Source organism: Puccinia triticina, chromosome 12A, assembly GCF_026914185.1.
Source record: "Puccinia triticina chromosome 12A, complete sequence".
In the NCBI taxonomy this organism is placed as follows: Eukaryota; Fungi; Basidiomycota; class Pucciniomycetes; order Pucciniales; family Pucciniaceae; genus Puccinia; species Puccinia triticina.
In genome coordinates this window covers 3,780,093-3,805,137 of record NC_070569.1, presented here as the reverse complement: position 1 = coordinate 3,805,137, position 25,045 = coordinate 3,780,093, and the positions used below count along the sequence as shown (strand labels likewise).

The 25,045-nt window shown below is 44.7% G+C and overlaps 4 protein-coding genes across 4 annotated transcripts; 3 read left to right on the top strand and 1 right to left on the bottom strand.

The window, feature by feature from the left end:
* Positions 1-301: 301 nt before the first annotated feature.
* PtA15_12A348 (uncharacterized protein) lies at positions 302-12,294 on the top strand (the record flags this gene model as incomplete). The annotated part of the gene is made up of 5 exons (XM_053161947.1): positions 302-616; positions 11,188-11,275; positions 11,349-11,438; positions 11,556-11,881; positions 11,944-12,294. 5 exons carry the CDS (start codon positions 302-304, stop codon positions 12,292-12,294), a joined length of 1,170 nt encoding a protein of 389 aa, XP_053025914.1.
* A 1,433-nt stretch (positions 12,295-13,727) lies between these two features.
* Positions 13,728-15,712, top strand: PtA15_12A347 (uncharacterized protein; the record flags this gene model as incomplete). Its single annotated transcript, XM_053161946.1, has 10 exons — positions 13,728-13,915; positions 14,000-14,067; positions 14,165-14,202; positions 14,315-14,451; positions 14,568-14,585; positions 14,708-14,781; positions 14,889-14,984; positions 15,073-15,148; positions 15,240-15,570; positions 15,689-15,712. The coding sequence occupies 10 exons, from the start codon at positions 13,728-13,730 to the stop codon at positions 15,710-15,712; spliced, it is 1,050 nt and encodes a 349-aa protein (XP_053025913.1).
* A 599-nt stretch (positions 15,713-16,311) lies between these two features.
* On the top strand, positions 16,312-17,541 carry PtA15_12A346 (uncharacterized protein; the record flags this gene model as incomplete). Its single annotated transcript, XM_053161945.1, has 6 exons — positions 16,312-16,539; positions 16,660-16,798; positions 16,891-17,051; positions 17,131-17,265; positions 17,334-17,462; positions 17,530-17,541. The coding sequence occupies 6 exons, from the start codon at positions 16,312-16,314 to the stop codon at positions 17,539-17,541; spliced, it is 804 nt and encodes a 267-aa protein (XP_053025912.1).
* Positions 17,542-20,458: 2,917 nt separating this feature from the next.
* Positions 20,459-24,948, bottom strand: PtA15_12A345 (uncharacterized protein; the record flags this gene model as incomplete). Its single annotated transcript, XM_053161944.1, has 12 exons — positions 20,459-20,935; positions 21,069-21,408; positions 21,525-21,572; positions 21,669-22,030; positions 22,155-22,965; positions 23,060-23,192; positions 23,299-23,445; positions 23,535-23,669; positions 23,763-23,971; positions 24,071-24,162; positions 24,333-24,465; positions 24,593-24,948. The coding sequence occupies 12 exons, from the start codon at positions 24,946-24,948 to the stop codon at positions 20,459-20,461; spliced, it is 3,243 nt and encodes a 1,080-aa protein (XP_053025911.1).
* Positions 24,949-25,045: the final 97 nt, after the last annotated feature.

The following is a 25,045-nucleotide window of genomic DNA, read 5'->3' as shown; positions in this document are numbered from 1 at the left end:
TTCCCAAGATCCAACTGCAAATTCAATGCGTTCCCGTCCGACTCCAGGACGGAATTCTCCCTCACCACACAGAAGCACATCCCAGCCTCCGTCCCGTCAGTCTAACCAAATAGCAACTCCGGTCAAGACTCACGGAAACTACGTCCAACCGGACGATGATACTCGCCGATCCCTTGTGAAAGCCCCTCAGCCCGGTGCCTCTGAATCTGAGTCCAAGGCGGCACGCTCCCACAAAACCCCCCACTTGTCCAATCAAAATAAAAGAAAACCACCCCCATCTTCTGTTGCTTCTTCAAAACAAATGGCATCCGCTCCCAAAAAACAGAAGATATCGACTGCATCTGCATCTGCAAAGCCCGCAAAAAACAAGAAGAAAAAGCAAAAGAAAATCATCATAACCAACACCAATTCCTGCGACAAAAGTGATTCAGACAACCCATCTGACAATGAATCCAAATCCAAGAAAGACCCAGCCATTGATACCATGAACCTTGCCCAGAATTCCGACTCCGAGAACGCAAAGGTTACCCAGAAGAAAAACACCCAAGGCCCCTCTGTTTCCAAGTTTGACAACGTTGGTCTGTATTTCTTTCCCCCTGTCCGTGGCAAAGGAGAGGTAAGTATATCTTCTTTCATCTCATTCATCCATTCCAGATCTTTGATACTGATTGGGATCTGCTTTTGACAGACAGAAGGGCCAAAGCTTTATTACAAATGCTGATGGTGCTTGAACACTTACAAAAAAGGCCAACATACCTGAAGCAACCTGATGAAGCATCGCGATGGCGCTGTTGGTCGCGCCGCTTGTGTGGCCAGAGCTGAAGCCATTCAGGCAGGGGCAAAACTACCTATGACGTTGAAGGATATCAAAGCAGAGAAGATTAAGAAGCAGTCCGGCTTCATGGGCAAGTATCTTGGAAAATCATCTTACGACAACCAAACCCTCAACCACATCCTGGTCATGTGGCTCATCCCGACTTCACTTCCATGGATCTGAATCAAAGATTTTCTCCTTGAGATAGCTTTCAACTATGCTTGCCAGGGTATCAAGCTCTTTTCTTGCACTTGGGCTGCCCTTGAGGCCCACAAGCTGTAAATAAATTTGCAGAAGAAATTAATCTCCAATTTAAAGGTAAACCAGTCTCTTTCTTATACCATCAAGTCCTAACTGATTTGACTTCTGAGTCTACTTAACAGAAACTAAAATCAAAAATTATGATAATCCATGACATCTGGACTACAAAAGGGAACCACCATGCATTCATGTGAATTGCTGCCGCTTACATTTCAGTCAATTGGAGCTTTTGGATTTGTCACTTGGGTATCAAGTACATCTCTTGGACCCACAAAGGTGAATATCTGGCAGTCCCGTTTGCAAACATGATTACCAAGTCGGGACTTCATAATAAGATAAGTGACTATTTCTCTGTCGTATGTCATGATGATCCAATCTAATCTTGTATCAATCTTTTGAATAACTAAACCATAGCCCAAACAACAGTACCATGACTGCCAAGGTCGACCGAATTCTTTCCAAAAAGAACAGCATCCATCTCAACCTTGCCAGCAACCATATTTGTTGCTTCTGCCACAAGATTGCTCTAATCTTGTTGGGTGGCCTGAAGGCAATTGATCAGGAATCCAAGGGGTTGGTCAAGGCCAAACATGGGACCCTTGGATTTGTTCCTGGGCTGGAGACTATTGGCAAGGAGATTGAAGGAAAAAACCTCCCAACTGAGGAGGCCAATCAGTTTGACCCAGACTTAGACGAAGATGGTTCAGATATTGATCCGAATGCTGACAAATCAAATGCTGAATCAATTGTTGAGACTCCCAAGGAAATGAAGAAGAATGGTGTGTCTGAGGCCCTCAAGAAGGTAGACTTTGTGATCCAACGCATCACTTCTTTGGCAGCCAAATGGTTGGAATTTGCAGTCTGGGCAAGTAAGATGGATTATGATGGACCAACTCTGATCGCTGGGTACGGCATTTGTTGGAATGTTGAGTGGCAAAGCCGCGGCCGTGCATACCAGGCCCGTAGCGTTATAACCCAACTTATTGAAAATGAGAGAGATTGATAAGAGTGGGAAGGAGGAAAGAACTTTTATCAGGGATTTATTATAACTAGAGAAGACTGGGATCTTGTGAAGAGACTGAATGACATACTAAGTGTGAGTCTCACTTTTCCGACCCCATTATCTGTGAGAAATGAACAAATTACTGACCAATGATTGATACATAGGAATTCTACTTCATTACTAAAAGGATGGAGGGCAACCACTCGTCAGCCGGCCTGATGTTGGCCAAATACAAGTACATCAAAGACTTTCTCAAAGAACGGCTCAAATCCGGAATTGTACCTGAATTCAAAACCATGATCCGCAAGATGATTCAAAAGGCGGATGACTATCTTGGCGAGGCTCTCCTTTGCGACACTATTCTCCTTGCAACCATGCTTCACCCCTTGTATCTACTCTCAATCTTCCAGGTGTGTTTCCCGGCTAATTTTGACTACGCCAAGGACCTGCTTCAGAAGCATTAAAATGACCAAAAGCAAGAGGTTGAAGAAGAGCAGGAGCAAAATTTCATAGAAAACTTGGGTTCAAAGGAAAACGTGCCAACAATCAACAGTGGGCCAGCTACGCTAACATTAGCGCTAGCGTAGCGTAGTGTTAGCTTTTATAAGCTACGCTACGGTGGCGCTAGTGTTAGCTTTTATAAGCTACGCTACGGTGGCGCTAGTGTTAGCGGCCGGATTTTCCCGCTAACACTAACAAGATAGAAGAAAGCGCTTGTGTAGCGCTATCGTAGCGTTAGCAGTTGTTTTTTTACAGCCGCTAACGCTACAATTTCGTCTGGATAGCGTTAGCGTAGCGGTGTTAGCTTAGAAGAAAGCTACACTAACTTTTAACGTAGATTTTGTGTACGCTAGCGCCGCCTGAGGAAAAAACTGGGCAGAAACAGCCCGATTTTGTCCCCGCGCAACTACAGAGATGAAACTGGGCAGAAATAACACTCCATTTTTTTCCTGCAGTCACACAAATACAGGAAAAAAACTAGCATGTCATTTCTGCCCAGTTTCTGCCGCCCTAGCGTAGCGGGAATTCATTGCGCTACGCTACCGGGGGAGCGAAAATCCGTTAGCGCCTATTCCGTTACGCTAACCGTTGGCGTAGCAGATTTGTTTTTGCGCTATCACTAAAAAAAGCTACGCTAATGCTTGGTGTTAGCGGCGTAAAATCCCGCTAAAACTACAGGAAAACTGGCCTCCTGCTAGCGCCGCTACGCTAACACTAAGTGGCCCTGTAGCGTAGTGTAGCGTAGCGGCCCAGCGTTGCAACAATTTCAAGTCAGCAACCTTCTAAACATTGCTGAAGAGTACGAGAGATTGATTTCTTCCCGGATGCAACCGAGGCCAAAGATGAGGATGAGTTAGCAATGTACCTTTCTGGGAAGTATAAACTTCCAACTGACAGCGCAGACCAGTGCCTTGCTTGGTGGAACGTAAGTCAATTGGTTGTTCAATCAATTAGTCATCTACTGACCGTAAATAAATGGGTTTGTGCTTGATTAGGATCATCATCAAGAATTTCCAATATTATCAATGATAACAAAGAGCTAAATGGCATGCTCGGCCACCTCGGCAAGCGTTGAATGATGTTTCTCAGCAGCAGCCAATATCTGCACACAATCGAGGAAGCTTGGCCATCAGAACCATAGAGAGATGTGTAAGCTCTCATCAATGGTTGAGACAGGTTTTCCAGGCCAATGGCGACTTTGCGGCGGCTCAGGGAATTATCAACCATGCCTTGGAAGAAGCGGCACAAGCAAAACCCAAGCAAGCTACCGCCTCGACTTTGGCTGCAACCAAAGCTACCACCTCAACTTCTGTGGCGTCCAAGGCGCCCTCGGAGAAGTTGTAAAAACCCCGGGGAAGGAAGAAAAGGTACCACCCGACTACACGATTGTAGCGGGCGTCAACTCTCCCCCAGAGAGGTATACACCAGGCCATAACACTCCCCCGCAAGCCAATATCACTGATAACAGAGGTGATATTGGATTGGACACCAAATGGACTGGTGTGAAACTACATACAAATCTAAGTGTTACTCCCCGACAGACTTGTTAACTGTCAACTTTCACGCATACTGGCTACTATACTAATGCTATTTTTTAAAGACTATACTATGATTTATCTTAAAATGGGACTTTTGGCACCCATGAACCGTGGAACTATTTTAAGGCAACCACACTCCTAAACCAATAATCAATAATATGCTTGTATGTAAGACTAGGAGTAGCTAACACAGTTATGTCATGTTATGTGAGGGTTACAAGCTGGGGAGATGTGACATGTGCGAGATGCAGGCAATGGGAATTGAACACGCGACAGAGGTAACGCTGGGCTCATAACCTGTAAAAACCCCGGGGAAGGAAGAAAAGGTACCACCCGACTACACGATTGTAGCGGGCGTCAACTCTCCCCCAGAGAGGTATACACCAGGCCATAACAGAAGTAAATCCCTTTCCCTTTCTTTCTATATTAACATTCCAGTGTGATCAGCAATTGCTTGATTATCCCCCTACCGCCTCCAGTTGCTTGAATAATAAATATACATGATCTGACAAAGTAGAAATTCAAAATATATACAACATATGACTAAGTAGTGATCTGCAGTTGCTTGATTGATCCCCCTCCCCCTATATACACGATTTGACTATTTAGTAGAAATAAAATCATTATAATTGATGAAATCACCCAATACCCCGATACAGGATTACAGATGGCATTCGGTACCCGTTTGGGAGTACCCGGCACCCGCGGGCGGGTACCGCTTGCACCAGCCAGACACCCGCCGGGCGGTGCCGGGTGCGGTGTCTGGTGTCTGTTTTGTCTCCAAAACCAGCGGGTACCCGGGTACCGCTAGCGGTACCCGCCTTATACCCAGGGAGCTAGGGGGCCTCGAGCCGGGGGTTTTCCCCTTCTTTGCTCACCCATATCCGATCACTGCCCTCCGGGCCCTTCCAATCACCACCTCACCAGCCCACTCCTTGACCATGGGATCCACCCGCAAGCGACACAAGTCTTACAAGCCAAGCCAAGCGCCGGCTGAACTGCTGCCGGGCACACCCTGCAGCGCTGGTCGTCCTCCGGCAAGCCGGGTGGTTGCGAGCTGGCGGAGGAGCCGCCGGTAGCGAGGGAGGTGTGGCATGGTAGAGGGGGAGAGAAGAGGATGAGGATGGCTGGGATGAGACGCATTGGCTTCACTGCAAACTCCCGGGTACCGCTGTTACCCCCCTCAAATACCGCCCGCACCCGCTGGCACCCGCCAGGCGGTGCCGGATGCGGTACCTGGTGTTCATCTGAGTCCAAAAAACAGCTAAAAACAGGCGGTACCCGGGTACCGCTAGCGGTACACGGGTACCAATTGCCATCTTTATACAGGATTGGATTCTTGATCCTATAGGATTGGATTCTTGATCCTATAGAATTGGATTCTCAATCCTATACATATTTTTTGCCCAGCTTCTATTGGGGAAACCAATACATTGGATTGGTATTGGGTTGCCTGTTCAATGTGATCCACAATTTCCAGATCTGGTGTATTGAGAAACCAATACAATCCAATGTATATGCATATACAATACATGGATCATATCAGTTGCAGCGTTGATCTTAGCCGTTCCGAGCTCAACAGGCAGTACATACTGGTAATTGAGCCTGGAAAATCTAAGCTCAATGACCAGTGTGTATTATGATGTTCATGGTGTGAAGGATTTCCCAGCTCAATGATAGCACACAGTGCTCATTGAGGCTGGGTAGATCAGCCGCATTCCAATGTCCACCCTGATGTTTGGCCAAACATCACGGGGGACATTGCAAAAATAAATCCCGCTTCCCGGGGACACCCGGGGATACAAGTCTGATCCCTGTTTCCCCCCTGCCATTGTAGTTGCACTATGAAAAAAACTCAAGAAACTGCTGTCAGTTGACATCCAGCATACTCAAGTTAATCCTCAATTAGAACAAGGATCATACCCATGAGTGCCAATTTTCTTCTACCCTGCAATCTTTGCACATTGCCTAATTTATGCAAACTAGTTATGAACTACAAAAAACTTAGCACAGGTTTCAAGATACTCAGTTGAGACCTGTGCAATCCCCCTTTCATGTTCCCCTATCCCTTTCAAGTGCACATACTGATTTCATGTGCACATATCCCTTTTGTGTGCAAATACCCATTTCATGTGTATATATCCCTTTCATGTGCACACCCCTTTCATATTCACACCTTTGCTGTGCATGCACCCCTTTCATCATGCATGCATAACTCTTTCATTTTCACATGCCCCTTTGATGTGTACAAACTCCTTTTATCATGTGTACGTAACCCTTTGTTTCACATAACCCTTTGATGTATACATATCCCTTTCATGAATACCCCTTACATGTGCACGTACCCCTTTCATCACATATTGCTTTCATGTGCACATATCCCTTTTGTGTGCAAATACCCATTTCATGTGTATATATCCCTTTCATTTGCACACCCCTTTCATATTCACACCTTTCCTGTGCATGCACCCCTTTCATCATGCATGAATACCTCTTTCATTTTTACATGCCCCTTTGATGTGTACAAACCCCTTTCATGATGTGTACATAACCCTTTCATTTTCACATACCCCGTTGATGTATACATATCCCTTTCATGAATACCCCTTACATGTGCACATACCCCTTTCATCATGTGAAAATATCCGTTTTATGTGTAAATACACCTTTTCACATTCCCCTTTCATGCGTACATATCCCTTTCATGTGTGAATACAATTTTGATGTTATTCCTTTCATGTGGAAATACCCCTTTCATGCAAGCATAACCCATTCATAGGTGTATGCACTACATCTGTTAATGATGGAATGAACATGGAAAATATCTAGTCTGGAAGACTCATGGAATGAACAGGGAAGAACCCAGGTTCAAATCAAAGTAATATCAAAGTTATCGCATGTCAACTGACACCAATTTCTTGAGTTTTTTTCACAGTGGTTAAATTGTGCCCAGCTTGAAACTCGCTGGACACAAGTCTTTTTTTGTGCTTTCCACCACATATAAATTCCACTTGTGCTACTCCAGTGCTCATTGTTTTGATTGGTCTGGGTACAGCAGGTCCCAAGTGGATCAGTCTTATCTGACACCCAGTGGTACTAATTACCATGTAATAAAAGCAATCAAACCATGTTGTTGCACAATGCACATGGAAACAATGGTACCTGTGATGAAGACATGCTACCTGTAGGATAAAATTGATGGAAAAATTCAGGGAAAATGAGTGAAGATGATCAATTTACATGACAAAAGTTGCAACACATGCTGGAATTTGCACAGGCATTCTAAAATTGACTGCTCAACTCACAGTTCTCAGACCAGCTTCTGAAATATCCTCTCTTCTGGTTCCAGGATCACTGAAATATGGACGAACCTGTTGATATCCACCAACATACACCATCATCTTGGAGAAATTTATTTATTTTTGCCTCCAGCCCCCACATCTTTTCATTCAGGTGGGTGTAAAGTTATGGAAATTGTGCAGTATGTATTCACATATATGGTGCATGATACCAACTGAAAATCTGATGTCACTTCAAAATTCACCCTTCATAAATGGTCTGTCCTTTTGTAAATATGGTAGGGAAAACAGTATCTAGTATTGTTCACCTCCCAAATTGCAGGGAGGAAAATTACAAGTTACACAGATTTTCCCAGCTTTAGTGCTGCTTGGTACATGAAGAATAGGCATTTGATTTCACACCGCTTTGCTCCCAATTTATCATGGAAATAGACATTGCAGAAATTTACCGCAATGGTCGATCTTATATACCTGGCTGAGCCATTGCAGTTGGTATATTTTATAATTTTGTTTCAATATGTTAATTTGTGTGTGTTTTGAATAAAAAAATCAGCTCTGCAAATTATTCCTTGTCACTTGCTCAGGATATTTTTGAGCATAATTATAGTTAAATTTTTCAAAAAAAATATTGTGAATTGAAGTTCACATCCAGTGTTGTGATCAATATGAACCAAAATTACAATTCAAACAGAGACATGTGCATCTGTTGGCATTGAGTGAAAGATCATTTCACAAGAACTTCACCTACAGTTACCCTTATGTTGGGAAGAAAGTTAAACAAAGAGTTGCAGCTGATATTAACCTCACATCAGACCATTTGACTCATAAAATTACGGCTTGGCACTCTCTAGAGAGTGCCACACATCCCCCCCTGGTGATTTGAGATTTGTTCTCCCAAATAAGTTTTTGATTTGGGACTCATCAATACTCATATCTTATATTATTATTATTATTATTATTTCTTTTGCCAAGGAATGGGAGTTGTCCACCCAAAAGGCCCGTTGCAGATGGCCTCTTTGGGATTTCTCCGCAGGCACTGCAACCCCTGTATAACATTGTTACACAACATGTAACCCGGGCACCACAACCCCCCTATAACATTGTTACACAACATGTAACCCATGGACCGCAACCCCTGTATAAAATTTTTACACAAATGATGTAGGGGTGTATCATACACCCCTCAAGGCTCCTACCTGCACGGGCTCTGCATATGCTTTGAGGAGGGTTTATGGGGACCAGTCAGGTGCCCTGCCTCAAACTTAACAAATCCAAAGGTGGAGGCGCAAAGTGCCTCCATTGGAGGGACTTATGTGGTATTGATGATTTAGGACTGAGAGCAATGCCCAAAACCATCATGCCCCACAAATGTTGCTATAGCTCTGCAACCTCCCATGAATCCATCAATATTTCTTGATAATCAATGCACTCAAATCAACATAGGTCCTCCTGCTTTGCTCAGAATACCATCTTGAAGATGGTGGACTACAAAATTCAACCCTGAGCTGCTTAATATACATCTCTGGTGCAAATGCATAACTTGCCTTGAGAAAAAAATGACAGAAAAGAGAAAAGGTGCCTAAAGGGGCAGGATGCTTGTGGGAAAATTCATTTGCCCCAGTTCAATCCAAATCCTGAGGGAGTCAATTCCAAAAACAATGATGCCGCAACTTTTTAGCCAGCATGAGGATTTTTTTACTACATGCCTTGTATCTTGAGTTTGGGAGGGAAAAAAATTCACATGAAGGTAGCAGGAGATAGCCAGGCTTCTGATGAGTTTAAGTTTAAAGATAGAGGGCGATTACACAAAGACAGCACCATGCAGGGGCCTTAGCATAAAAAAGGAAGGACCATTGGCATTTCTCTCAGGCAAGTTTTGCCAATAAGGCATGCCAAAGTCCCTCCCGGAGGGAGATACATATTTACTTACTTTACACAGCGGGGGTACTTCCTGCCACACCCGTTTGTGGAACTGACAACAGGAGGTTAATCCGTGGAACCAACAAGGATCAGCTTGGTAACCCCTTGGTAAGCTCGTCGGTTCCACGAAACAGTTTTTTTCCACGTGGAACCAATGGGCTTCACACTTTTCCCCCTTGGTTCCATGATGTGCCTTCCTGGCACGTGTGGAGACCACATCAGCTTGTTGCTCACATTGGTTCTACAGCATTTTCTTTTTTTTTTACTTCCAGCCAGGACCACCTCAGGCTGGTCCTGAGGTTTTGAAAGTCCAAGAAAACTTGATTTTGAAGAGAGGAAAAAAAAATGAAAAAACCAATTGCAAACCATTGTTTGGGGGGTTGATATAGTGTAAAACAGTGGGGCACAACAGTGTGAAATGGCTGAGTTGTGTGGCACTCCCTCACATCTATGTTCCCTGCCTGGCTGTGAGTTGGAGTCCCACTAGTGATAGTTTACAACGGGCTGTTCTCCCGCTGAATTTTTAAGGCCCGCCTACATGGCCACGTGGATTCCACGGGTACATATTGTCTTTTCTAGAATGCTTGGATTTTTTCCACAAATTCTGGTTTTGTTATGCACTTAACCTAAAATCACAGTTTGCACCAAACTTTGGGTAAACCTTGCATTCAAGGTTATTTAAGCACATGCACAAAAAAAACATCATCCAACTTTAAATGAAACTTTGAGATTTACTTCTGCCTGGGATGACAACCCACCCTCTGTCGGCCCCTCACTGGCCCCCATACTGGCAGAGGGCAGCGGCCAATTGGAGGACTTCCCGCCGATCTGGAAACCCAGATTTTCCCAGATTTTGCAGGGAAATCTAGGCAGATCTAGGATTTGGGACGATCGAGCCCAGATTTCCCTGCAAAATCTAGAAAAATCTGAGTTCCCAGATTGACAGGAAGTCCTCCATTGTCAGGGGCACTGGCTGATGGGGTAAGAAAGGCACTCCGGTTCAGAATATGAACTCGGTTTTTCTCTAACCCAACGCGCATGTAGACCACCTAGGATGTTGGCTCCGGGGGTGTATTTGGCCTTGGGCCTTATCTGACATCTGTCAAGATGCCGCATGCGGAGGGATATGAAAAATATGGCATTTCCCTCGGTCAACAAAACAAGAAATTTTGAGAAATTTTCCAAGCAGGTCCAAGCTTTACGGAAAAGACAACACTGCAAAAATAACTTGGTCAACTGCTTGCAGTTGACATGCAGGATACTCAAGCCAAGCTGCCATTGTAACTCCACATGAATGCAGAAGTGCCTTTGTTGGCACAGTCACTGTGCAAGGTGCACAGTGACTGTGCATTGAAGCTTGGGTTGAGTCAAACCTTGAGTAAGGCTGGTGTAACACCACAAGCTTCCTCAGAGTTGCCGCATGTCAACTGCTCACAGTTGACACAGTTTTTTTTGCAGTGCAATACACTGTAAATATCCGTTGAATCCTTGGGGCCATCACGAGGTGCCCCCGTGATCCACTTGGTGGAGAGCACGTGAACGTGTGGACCAGAAGCCGCTGGTCCAACCTTGCGCAGGACGGGGAATCCACGAGGATTCCTCGGGATATCCTTGTTGCAGGACTCCCCGGGTGTAGGCACCGCCTACCTCGCCTACCCCCCTGAGTCGTTTGAATATTCAAAATCAGAGTAAGTACATAAATATGCAATTTCCTGCCGCGGGGACGATGGGCAGCTTGAAGCAAGGTCTCAGCAGTTGAAACAGCCACATCGTTACCCACATCTTATTCCGGCAAAGGCTACTTTCAAGCACTCTTCCGGCCTCCACCAGGACCGCTGATATCTCCCAAAGATGAAAACCAAACGAAACAAAGCTAACCGAAGGACCATGTCAATCTACAACTCAATTTTCAAATTTCGGGAACCTTATCAAGTGCTTTGTTCGTTAGTCCGCTTCTGAAACATACGAATCAGTGTGGGAAGTTGACAGATTTATTTTTCCGAATCCTGTAGTTGATGCCGATTTTGCTGTCACAGCGATTACTCAAAAGATGGAGGTTCAAAGTCGCTTAGCCGCCGTCCTTGGAGGAACTGTTAAACCAAGTTCGTATTGAGCCCGTTTGTCAATTGATCCTCTGTCCTTTACTAATCCGATAATCTACCGGCTTGAAATAAATCACTCTTAGGGCTGATGTGAATCGACTTCCGTTCTGTCTACAGTGATTACACAATGTTCAATTTCGCATTTAATCAACTTGGCGTCCGATGGAAGTCAGGTGGCTCAAGAAGCAGTAGACCTTACTCGCAATCTTTGCGAGCGACGAAAGTGCAACCACTGGCAAACTAAGACAAGCTCGGTTGAGTGTATCAAAGGAATTCTGGGCGACACGGAGAATCGATTACGCTACATAATTTGCACCCAAGATCCTACCTTTCGCACATATCTACGGGAAAAGATAATTGGTGTACCTATTATCTACGTTAATCGGAGTGGCACCCTCCTTCTCGAAGACGAAGGGCCGGCAACCGAGTTGAGGCGCAAACAGGTAAGGCATCAAATTCGCAGGAAGCTTGTGCATCATCTCATTTTACTCTTTTTTCTTCGTAGCTGCAAGAAGAGAAACTACACGTTCCCCTCGAAGAGCTTGAGCAATTGAAATCGGCAGAGACTGGACTCGACTCAGGCGTCCCGGTTCAGCTCATTCAATCTTCATCCGCCACGAATCCGCAACCAACACAGCCACAAACACTATCTACCGGTCAAACTCACTCAGCCCATAAACTGGAAAATAAACTGCTGAAGAACAAAAAACGAAGATCAGGTGGTCCCAATCCATTGAGCGTCAAGAAGAAAAAATCATCCGCCACAACCAGACGTAGAACCCCCAAAGCGAAATCAGCTTCTTCGAACGCGCCGACTCCGAAGACAAGTTCCAAAAGCTCTCAAAAGACATCCTAGACCAAACCTGGGAGGGTTCACTGAACTAAAGGCCGCTGCGGACGCGGATTCCATTCAACTGGACTGGGACTTGAGGGTGTTTTTGCCGCCCTGGAATCTTTGTGTCCACGCCTCAATCTTTATCCAGCTTGTACACCCAAATTTTGTCTGAAGCAATTGATCCTCAATCCTTCTTATCCTGTTTCAAATGTTTTCAACTGTAATGCCAGCTGGATCAGTAGAAACAACACCGATAAACAATCTGGGACCAAAGCCTGGTAGGATGGGAATAATCTAGTTGATCATTCGATGTGTCCGCACAGCAAGGATAAGACTACGTCGATGAAGCAAGATATCAATACCATCCTCCAAGTGTCGAAACATATTCAGAAACTCTCTGAAGCACCACATCAACATTTACATTTCTATTTCTTGATCCGTTAGCGCATCCTGACATAAGGGAGCCTGCGTGAATACAGCGTATCTTTATAATCATATGGTAAAGTTGTTCATGATGCAGAAAGGAAAGTGGCAGATATGTAAATTAGAAACATAAAATCTTGTTGAACAAGTGCGAATCACTGTTGAACTTAACAGTTGAAGAATGTATTTACTTAATATTTCCCCCGCAGCTTTGTGCCAAAAACTCGCCAGCAATCTGTACATGTCTGGTCATTTAAGTCAAAAAGCTACATCCTTAACATTTTTTTAAAATCCGGATCTTCTTGCTCATGCGCGAAGCGCAAGAGCTCAAAGAATTTTGAGCAAAAAATTTGCCCCCATAGCTGCGGCAAAATCTTTCGTCGACGCATACATACACATAACGCTTTAGGGATCTTCAGAATTCAGTCGCCGAAGTTCTGTGTTCCGCGAATCCTCGTCGACACGGTGACGCCGGCTAGTGGCGGCCTACTTGTATGTGCATGAACCCTTTAGACAGTAGATCAGCAACCTTGTTTGCACGTAAGGTCGTTAGTGTTTCACTACATAAATAAGAAAACTGGAGCATTCTCCTAGGGGTTCGTTTTAAAAAATTATAAATCAGTGCTTATAGGATGGCAACGCAACGCAGTTGCCACGTGGAAGAAGATTGTGTTCTGTACGAGTATGTATGCTGATGTATGCGAGAGTATGAACTGGTCAGGACATTCTCCGGCCGCGTATTGTAATTTTCCCAGCTGAGTGCAGTGCAGAGAAAGTCATGGAGATGGAGGCTTCTGGGATGATTTGACCAATGACCCTCGAGACCATCAGATGTGTTTCATCCGAATATATGTCCCTAGAGGCTAGAAGCGTCGTGTCAGTGGGATCCTACGGGAGCCAGTCGCTGAGCAGATTACTTCATAAGCTGTCGACTCGGGGTACCTCTCCTATACCCCCATCACTTTCATTCCTTATCTCAATAGTCACTACTTCGCATCCTTGCACCATACAATCATTATTATACTAACAGAATGGCATCTGCAATTGTCATCTACATTCTTTTTTCACTGTTATACACGTCACAAATCTGCGTGAGCAGTTACATTCCTTCAGCAGCTCTTCACCAAAAACGAGGTCAAGAAAACTCCTTCAGCTCCACAGACCCGCCACCCGGCAGTTTGGTCGTGCGGCAAAACAATGCCCACCATGGAGAGTTCAAGTAAGTACTCAGTCTGAACGGCGCCATTTGTCCCAAAAAGCACACTCAGCTGACATCCCCTCGATCTTATCTTGTTGTTGATAGCACTATCACTGCCGCAGTAAACGCGTTGAAGACATTAAAAGGCCCGCAGATCATTTTCATCACCGCTGGTAAGCTCCCAATGCCATAGCACGAGGAATGGGCTTCCTAGGAAAAATGACAACTTGCCCGGTTCGCGGGCTGACACATTGACGGTTTTTGTTGTAGGTACATACCATGAACAAGTCCACATCAAGTACAAATACGTAAGTTACAATCCTCCAAATGCGATTGCAATATTATCACAGTCACGAGAAAGAGAGAAGCGGCACAAGGCTGATGAAAATGCAAATCTCCATCGGTTCATCGGGGGAATAGCCTCTACGGATTCAAGGATACTCGTCTGATCCCACCTCGCTTGCTAGCAATCAAGTCACGGTACAGGTGGCAGTCAGCGCAGCAAGTCGCGGTGGTGAAAATGCCCCAAGTTCAGCCATTTGGGTGCAAAGCCCCCGGTATGTCATGCAAGCTTGAGTGCTGCTGTTCAGCCTTCAGAAGGCTTCAAAACCAGTAGAATTCGGCTGATTGGCCCTTCATCACTTTGCAATGATCCCCCGGTTGCACTATGCAGTTTCGAGATGCGCAACGTGTGAGTGACAATCCCAACCATTTTTCACAACTCTCATACAAGCCAAAGTAGCACTAGCAGGCAACTTCGCCGGGGTTTAATACACACAGTATGAACTAATCAATCTACTTTCCAAAAAATAGGAATGCCATAAATTCATTCGGGACAGGGACTGATACCCAAGCAGTGGCATTAACAGCCGAGGGACAGAAACATGGTCAGTCAGTTTTTATCAAACTTTGCCTAGTTTTTCTCTTTTTATCCTTGAGATGTATTGAAAACATCAAGCCAGAGCTCAAACTGACGAAATTCAAACAATCTCAGTCTATAAATATTGTACTTTCAGCAGCTACCAGGACACTCTTTTGGTCAAAACCCTTTCTTCATACTTCTATGGATGTCGAGTTGAAGGAGCCGTCGGTAAGCAATTCCTTCTGAATATTGGGCCCATCAGAATAAAAGAAAAATGGTGCTAATGCTGCCTGTGCCTGTTTTTCCCACAAATCAGATTTCATCTTCGGCCCCGGAACCGCTTGGTTTGAGATGTCCGAAATAGTTGTCAAACCCCCTAAGCACTATGCAACGTACGTGTGGTGATAGGACAGAATGAAGTAACCCACAATCTGACACTCAAGTTTCATACTTGATTTTCCGTCCCATGTTCTTCAAAAATAGCATTACTGCCCAGCGAAGAAGTCAAGGAGGAAACACGATGTTTGTGATCAACAAATCCAAAGTACTGCCATCCAGCCAAACCACCCAACCCGGGTCAGTATACTTCGGTCGCCCGTGGTCACCATACGCAGCCGTGGTTTTCCAGAATTCTTTCCTGAGCAACATCGTCAATCCCCTGGGATGGATTCCTTGGAATGAAGGGTCAGAACCTCGAAATGAACACGTTACTTACCAAGAATATGGTAATTATGGCCCCGGTTCATCGACCCAAAAGCGCCAAATGGGCACTGTGAGATCTGAAGCTGTGAAAATTTCAGCTGTATTAGGCTCCGTAAGTCATCTCTGCAATCTCCTTCTCGTTCTTGAGATCCATAATTGCCCAGTTGCACGAGAATCAACCTAATATACTAACACATTATTACTCTTATTATTACTTTCGCGTTACCCAGGACTACGCTGAATGGGCTAACTAACTGACGCTCGCGTGTGCAAATCTTGGTTCCAAGTCAGAACGCATTGAAGCTGCTTGACAAACTGGGGTTGAAATTTATGACCCTCCAGCACTCTTTTACATAGACCTCTCCTCCAGCACTCTTCTACATGGACCTACGGCAAATTCAACTCTGCCATTCCACTTTCTTTTCAAGACTTCTCCAAACACCTACCGTATTCAATCCTTGTTCCATACTCTCATTGTTGTACCGCATAATTTCTTTCTACTTGACACACATCGTTCTTGTAGCACCGAATTTGGGGGATTGTTAAGATTCATGATTGCATGAAAGATTTCATCAAGCTTATCAACACTGTTAAATTTAAGATCAGTGAGACCATGATTATCGAGCGATGCTTGGAGAACGTTAACTTTGGTATCCATTCTTCAAAAAGTCCAAACACTCGGTCAGCAGCCATGGATTCTTCAAGCTTGAACTCGTACAATCATCATGGCTGCAGAACACGTCGAGTGAATACCAAGCCGCCAGTTGTAAATTTATAGACTTGGAAAAATACATTTCAGAGAGAAATGAAGTTCATGTTATATGTATGTACGCAGCGAGCACAATAAGGTGTGATGTATGCGAATAGCGAGTGTATGCTTCAGTCGAGTGGGTCCCCCTCGGGTAAGATTGGAAGCCAGCCACCGGGCAGCAGCAACACCGCACCACCAACCAAGCACCGAGCCCACGGCACCACTCCCACCCGACCGATCATCGAAAGAGAGCGACAAGTCATGGCATCCGGCCCAGTCTACCGTGCCTTGAAATGCACCCGTGGATATGCAACCGCCGCCTCCAAACAGGTCAGTCCACCCTATCGGACCAGTCTCCCGGGTTCATTTTGCCTGGGATGGAATCCAGTACATGAGCATCATGCAGAACGGACCGCCAACTGACGTCATTGATGTTGTGACTCACGCCAGCCACCGATTCAGTTGCAAGGACTCTCGGGGAAATACGCAAGCGCATTATACTCGGCCGCAATCAAGAAGGATGAAAAGACCTTGAGCACCGTCGAGAAAGACCTTTCGTCCATCCAGCGGGTGCTTTCTAGCAAAGATGGTCCGCCTTGATGCCCCATGAAATTCTCTTCAACAGATCGTCCTACGCTAGGTCCATCTTTCTGACACATTTCATTTATCAAACATCTTTAGGATCGGCCATCAAGCAGTTCCTCCACAACCCTACCCTTCAAGCAAGCGACCGCAAGAAAGGGTTATCTGACATGATGAGCAAACTTGGTCAACCAACCGAACTAACCAAGAACTTCTTCGATGTCCTCGGAGAGAATGGTCGTTTATACGAAACCGAGAAAGTGAGTACTTATGAAAGAAACAGACTGCGATTTGTCGGACCAGAATAAGGTCGAGTTTCTAATAGAACTCTCTTGTTAGGTCATTGAAGACTTTTTGAACTTGATGAGTGCTCATCGCGGCGAGATGACTATCACAATCACCTCGGCCCAACCCCTTGAATCCTCGCTCCAAAGTCGCCTGGAAACCAGCTTGAAGAAAAGCACTGCCGCTGAGGTAAGGCCGTTATATTGACTCATTCCATAATCGGCGAGAATGATCTTCTGACCATGTGTGTCTAGCAGGCCAAGACGGTCCGAATCAAGAACGTCGTTAAGCCTACCATCTTGGGTGGCCTGATTGTCGACTTTGGCGACAAGACAATCGACTTGAGTGTCTTGAGCCGCGTGAACAAGATGAACGCTCTTCTTCATGTACGCTTCCGCCCGATCCAATTTAACCCTCTGGTCTATATCTTACTGATTGGATATTCTTCCACAGGAATCCGTTTGAAAGCTCACCCTCAAACGAAGTTATGCTAGGGTAGATTATCTCTGTGAAAAGGTCACCGCATTCTCTATGGGTCAAAGTCCTTATGTGCGAGTAATATCATTAGAAACTGAGAATTGAGACAAAAAATGTGACCATGTTTTCAGTAGCAAAGAAGAAGCCACAACCAGGTGGTATGAGCATGATCACAGGCACTAACTTTCTTAGCAAATATCTGTTAGATTGTCCCAATTTGGAAAGATGCTACAAGCCCCTTGAAGAAATTGAAAGAAATTGAAACAACATGAGATGGAATATAGCTCATTGTTGTGTGATGATAAGGTCTCTGATTGATGGTACAAATTGGGTTGAGTTTTGAGTCATTAAGAGCAGCTATGTGAATTATTCTTGGGAGATAATTTATTTTTCCCAGCTTCAATTCCAGGTGAATATTACATGAAGGTTTCTTGCAATTATGGTGTGAAATTCATGATGTAATCTTGGGCTTTCCCAGCCTACAAAGTGTTATGAATTTATGATTTACACATTCATACACGCATAAATTTCAACTTTGAACACCATAAACACTAGAAAAGTGACACAAGCCACCTTTTTGCCCATAAAATCATGAATGAAATAGCCCAGTTCACTTTGGGGCATTTTAAGTCCCCAACTGAAATCACACTTGCTGGTCCAAAAAATAGGGAGCTTAGAATGGTTATGGGAATCAACTTTTTAAGCTAAAATGTCCTTAAGTGAGCTGGTTTTAATTAAAATTCAAAACTTTGCTGTTCAAGAACCAACTTGAACCAGGCTAATAGACTGTCATTATTAAGCAATCCACCCTCGTTGGGGTATTATTCTGCTATGTACAGCTGGTACACTGAAGTTTGTGTTGCTGGGTAAAAACAAGTGACAACATTGATTCACCTGAGTTTCACCTGGGAGGCATGATGATACTACACATACCTCCCATTGTCAGTCAATTACAAAACATCCAACACCACCACTACCTCACAAAACTTGGCAATGATTGATTGGTCAGCAGCTTCTACAAACACTATGAAAAAAACTTGAGAAACTGATGTCAGTTGACATACAGTTACCATGCTAGTACTTTGATCAGTACCTGGGTTCTTTCAGGGTACTTCCAGCCTAGCTCAGCATGGGCTGGTGCTAAGCCACAAGGCACAGCTAAGGGCTCAAGTTTGAGCACTGTGCCTCCAGGTGTCCTCAGAAACTCAGCCTGGCCAATGGACTGCACAATCCCATAATGATTCCTTTGGCCTCATGGACACATCCCTCCCAGCAAAGAGGCCACCCACTTTGACTGGGTACAAGCACGTTGACCGGAGCAATTCCTCCTGGCCAACATAACTACACAATGACTGGCACACACTGGTCATCAAGAGGGTACACAACCCTCTCAATGACCAAAACAAACATACTGGTCATCCAGAGGGTCTTGGCAAGCCTTGTGCTGGTCATCAAGAGGGTCTCAGCCCGCTCTAATGACCAGCAAACACCAGTCAGCAAGAGGGTCTGAGCCCTCTCAATGAACAGGTCATCAAGTGGGTCTCAACCATTTCAATGACCTGAACATACCAGTCATCAAGTGGTCTCAGCCCTCTTGATGACCGGCACACAACCATTCATTGAGTGGGTACACAACCCTTTCTATGACCAGAACATGAGATCCTCTTGATGACCAGCACTTGAGAGGGCTGAGACCCACTTGATGACCAGTCAACTATTGCATCATCATGTTGGCCGGGAGAGAGCCCTCTGGGTCAAGACTCAACTGGTTGCTGTGTATATTTGTCAACCGGGATAGATTCCTCAAGGTCAACTGGATGGGTATTACATGCATCCTGGCCTGGGTGCCTATGACCCCCTTGCTGACTGGGCCAGAGGGGCTGATCTGCACTGAGCCTTGACAGGGCTCAGTCTCTGCACCCCAGTTGTGCACTAGACTTAAGCTGAGGAACTTCCAAACATTCCAGTGTGTACTGCCCTGGGATTAATTTGTCTGAGCCTGGTATCAACTCAATATCAACTTGAGTATGCTGCATGTCAACTGACAGCAGTTTCTTGAGTTGTTTTTTCATAGTGAAAGGAAAAAAATAGAAGAAATTCAAGGTTCTCAAAGATGGGTGACATAAATCATATACTCTTTGAGTAAATGTCACAAAGTTGATATGGAAGTTTTTGTTTTGGAATGGGATCTACTATCATCCCTCTACCCCCTGAAGATTGGTCCATATCAGTTTTCCAACAGTGAACTTGCACTCATGAGGCTTGAATATTATATGTTTTCCACTTTAAGAGCACTAATTTTTCATTATTTCCCCTTGCATTCATTCTTACCAACTCCCCGCAGCCTCCCCAATTGCAGATGTATTTTTGAAAAAAAAAAAAAAACCAAGAAAATGGAAAACTACTGAAACATTTCTTAATTTTTATTCTCAACACACCCACTGCACCAATATTTCTGTCTTGCTGCAGGAGATTTCAATACAAATAATGCTGAAAAACAAGCTGGGCTGCATAACCCAGCTAGAAAAACCCTTTGAAGCCTTTCTTTCTGTGTCACACCCAACTTCAAAGGCGCCAGTATCCATATGTGTGCATATGTATTGAAGATAATGACGGAAAGCTTACTACACGCAATTCAATGAGAAAGAAGAACAGAAAAAGAAAAACACAACTGCAATATATACAATATGTTTTTCTTACCTATGTGCAAAAAAGGGGGGGGGGGGCTTTAAAAGTGGAACCAAAGAAATTGCATGGCAAGTTCACATCTATGTATAACTATCTATCTATATACATATATGTTAATGCACATATGTTTATGACAGGTTTTCTGTTTTTGATTGGTTCTTATTTGGGGCAACCAAACCAACAAACAAAAAAGGACGAGTCGAAGATGGGGAAGTATTCAAGGCACGGAAGTGGCAGAAGAATGGATTAGCTTGAAGAATTTCTGGATTGAGAGCAGATAAATCTGATCGATCCGTTGATTGAAGTGTTGGAAGCGGATGACAAATTGGCTTGAGTGAGGATCGATTGACCACGAGTCAGAATCGACGAGTTGGTCATCGGGATCTTCTTCCAGATCGGGGCATTCCTTTGGTGATGACTGCTCGACTGGATTCACCGCTACTGGCGAGACGGGTTTGGGACGCGTTGTCTGTGTCCTTCTCGATAGCGGTTCCTCATCTTCATCGTCATCGTCATCTTCATTGCCTTGGGGCGGCCGTCCAAGATTCCGTAAGTTTGAGGATTTGGATTTGGATTGCTTCATTAAATACTCCGACACGATTTTTGAGTTGAGAGTTTTCTCTTTGGATTTGATAATCTTTTCGAGTTCATCAGCCTTGAGTTTGTCGGAATTGAATTTGAAGCGGACTTCAATCTGTAAAGGATTGATGATTTCCCAAAAAGTAAAACAAAAATACAATTTGCGACAGCGTAAAACACATTGCATGTCAGCCTTTTCTGTTATGACAAACCAGCGAGACATTACGGAAGAAGGAGAAACACTCAACTTGGACACCGAAGTGGGAATCTGGTTGAAGGAAGACTGCAACTGCCAGATTGTTACCAGCGAAGATATCCTTTTGCTCAAGTTGATGATCACTATGGAAGAACGTGGGTTTGATGATTCCTTGGAGGGGGATGCTCAACAAACCGTTCACTTCGAATGCCGGGTGAAATTCGGGCAGTTTGATCGATGGTGGGGGTGGTTTTCTTATCAGTTTAGATCGCTGATTCCGGTGCTCCTGGTATTGTTTTTTGATTATCTCGGTTGTTAACGGTAACATTTGTTCATAGCTAATTCCATTCCGCCTCAACTGAGCCTTGAGTTGACTTAGTGTGACTTGAACTCTGTGATGTTATGTGATGTTTTGTTTGCGAGAGTTTATGGGGTGATGTAAAATATTAAAAACATAAATTAGCATGAAAGTCAACTGAATTGTGCTTTGTCAAGGCAGCAAACTGACAGGCAATAGTGATAAACGTATTGAAACTGCGTCCGGCTCAGTGTAAACCTGCAAAGAGAAGTCAAGGAGATGAGATATAATCCACCAAGGGAGGTTTAGGATTGAGGGCAAAAAGCCAGACGGAGGGAAACTAAGAGGCTTAACTGATCCAACACCCCGCCGTCTTCATCCAGATCGTCAACAAAAGTAGGAACTTCAACCGCTGAGACTGAGTTGACATTCCAAAACATACTACTTCCGCCCTTATTGCTAGGTTGGGCGTCTCGATCCTGATTGACGATGATCAGGGCACATCGAATACCATGCTCGGTGACCATGATCAGCAAATAATGATGCGGAAAATTGGATAATCTACAATACAGTGTTAATTGGAATATATGCTGTGGAATCGTTGTTGGAGATGATAAGTATGAAGGCATCGAAAGAAGCTGTAGTTGAATCGGCAAGTTTCGCGTTGTTCGAATCCCTAATAGTCGAGCTTTGAACTCAATTTGATCGAGTAAGATCTAGAGAAATAATGTTCGAAATTGCCGATCCAATTGAAGCATTAGCTTTATTTTACTAATTTTCTGCCGTGTTTTTTAATGATGTGGTGATGGATGGGATTGGAAGACGATCTGGCATACTGACATCTGATTTTAAACGGACAAGAACATCCCTCAGTCCACCTGGATTCAGATTGATTTTATTTGCAGACTGGCTGAGCCTAAACGGATTATAGCCACTAAAGCAGCCACCTCCCAGCCTGTGTACCGAGTCGTTATCATCTTCATTCGGCCGGTAAGGATGGGTGACTGATTGCAATCTGAACCGACCTGAAAATTGATCGATTAAGACTTCAACGGCATGCCGCGCATGTAGACCGACCTCAATTGACTTCGCAAAACGCTCTGAGTTGCTAGAACCCTCCCAAGGTATCAGCCGTACTGAGCTAAAGTAGGGAACGGCATGCGTTGAAGAACCGCCTGCTGGCCGCTCTAGTCGTGTCAAGTCCGAAAAGGCCCGCCTCAGAGTACAATCTGTGTGAACACGGACAGCTCGTTGAATAATGCTTTCCAAGCAGAGTTCGGACATTGTCAATTCGAGCTCGATCAGTCCGGCTTCGCTTTTCAAAAAATCCACCTCATCTCCCTGTCGGATCTTCAAGCCCTTCAAGGTCTCCTGCGTGACTGAGCCTGCTTGATTTGTAAGTTCGATTGGCCTCCATAATACTTGTAATCGCTCGGTGTGACTGGCGCCAAAGTCACCATCTTGTCCATCTGGTGACAGCTTGTCTTTCAGTGGGTACCCGTTTAAGAAATCTAACGCACGCGTTCGGCTTGGGCTATGTCGCTCAACATGCCGCCTAATAGTGAGAGTGCCCTGTGGGGTGGGTTGCGGGGGATTCTTGGAAGGCTGCTGACCAGGTCGAGGGACTATAGTGGGTACAGGTCGAGCGTGTCTAAAAGAAGGCCAATGAGAGAAACTTGAATGTGTCAATTTCCACAGCAGAACATTTGATTGTGAAAAGCTTGATATGGCGTGATAATACTCACAACCAATACATTATGGTCAGATTACCCCGATCAGGTGAGATCAAGAGTCTAGTGTGGGTAGCCCAAGCAGACCTGCCGAGCTGACTTGCTTGGTAATGCAATGCCTCCAGTTGATAATTCAGACAAAGATCGCCTAGTTTTAAATCGTTTGTTTTAATTTGACTAGTAAGCATCGAAAAGCTGCAAATGCCTGCTTTCTATTCTAACCTAGGGAAATGAATCAAGAAACAGTGACTGACGAAGGTAAGCAAACAGTTTCATTATAGGCCGTTCAGGGGGTTTAGGATCTGGATCCGACTCTGTGGGCAGAGTATTGGGAGCCATCGTCCTATTTCCACACTCGATGATTTGATTTTTGACTGGGCCTTGGGGAATGCTCATGAAGTCTGTGTACAAGGAGATTTAGGTTTTTTCCTCTTCTTCAGTAAATGGTCAGAGAGCAGAATATAAATGGCAGAGTTGTTGAAATGCCAACCTTTTCCTCGGGGGCCGGTGACTCGGAATAAGAACTCGACGTGTAATAGATACCATTGGGAATCTAGTTCCCCGCCGCCTAGGGTAAGGCTACATTCAAACATTCTCTCGATTCTAAAGACGACTCTGCCATCATCTGTTGTAGACATATATTTGGATACGGATGATCACGCCCGCCAAAAAGCAGCTGTCAGTCAATGAAAAGGGGATGTGGAATGGTTTGACGAACAAATTCGATAGGACCGAAAGTCTTTCGGGATGACCTCGCATGAAGCTAACCGATATCTGATCAACTCGTTCAAGTCTTGCATGATTTTGATGACTTCAGAATCCGATAATTTCGGTTTGGAGTCAAATTGGTCAATAAGCCGTCCTGGGAGGGTCGGGTACCCATTTGTTAAAACTTGCAGAGCAGTCGGAAGATCATAATTTCGCATTCTAGTCGACCCAATGAGATCCAAATTTTGTCATTCATCTCTTGACTTTTTTTTTTTTTTTTTTGGTGAGAAATCGAAAAGGGTATTGCTTGCTACTGACCTAGCCGAATGAAAATTTTCCTTCGAAGCTTTGAGAATATTCACATTACGCTCGAATTGGCTGTTTTGACGTTGCAGGAATGCGACGATACTCTAGAGAAGATGGTGAGACTCATCCAGGCAAAAGAACAACGGAAGTGAATTGGAGGGAGCGAATATTTACATGAAACAAAATTAAACAAACGAAAATAATCAGTTGTGATAATTTGATGTGATCGGCTGTCGATCAAGTCTTCTAGATAGGACTGAGAGAAAAAAAATACCATTATTTTATGGACAGGGGCAGAGTTGGATGACCATTTGACGAGAACGAGTAGCTTGATGAGCTGACGACGACTGTGGATGACAAAGTCAATGACGTGTTTTCTGCGATGGTAGTCATCTAGAGTTGGTGTGCTTGATGAGTTCAAAGAGGAAGAGACGCGTTTGAGTGTGAGTGAGGTGACATGGTGTGTTTTTTTCTTCTCCATTTTGTGATGGTATGAGTCAGAGATGGGAGAGGAGTGATGGAAAGTGTTCGCACGTCTGAGACAATATCTGAAGTTCGCTGAAGACCTGAGCAATACTCCGTTGGATGACGAATTGAAGTGGGACTAGATGAGGGCCCCAGAGTCTCTGCAGCTCGACCCGATCGATCTGGTTGAGGGTCTCCTGGTCGAATTGGGGGTGCCTTTGGGCTGAGCATTCTGGCTTGGTTTTCTTGTTGAGCTGGTGGTTTGAGGTGGAGGATGAGGATGAGGCGGGGGAGGTGTTGATGAAGGGCTGCTGGGGGTGGTGGTTATTATTCTGAGTTGTCTGCTGCTTGGATTGGTGGTAGTAGTGCTCGTTGGGCTGTTTGCTGCTGGTCACATTGCTCTTGTTCTCGAGGCTCGTCGTCATCCTGGGCTCCGTAGTCCTTCTCGGCCGTCCTGTTTCGCTTCACCTCTCTGCCATCCTCCGGCCGAGTATGTTGTATGTGTCTGTCAAGTCGGCTCGA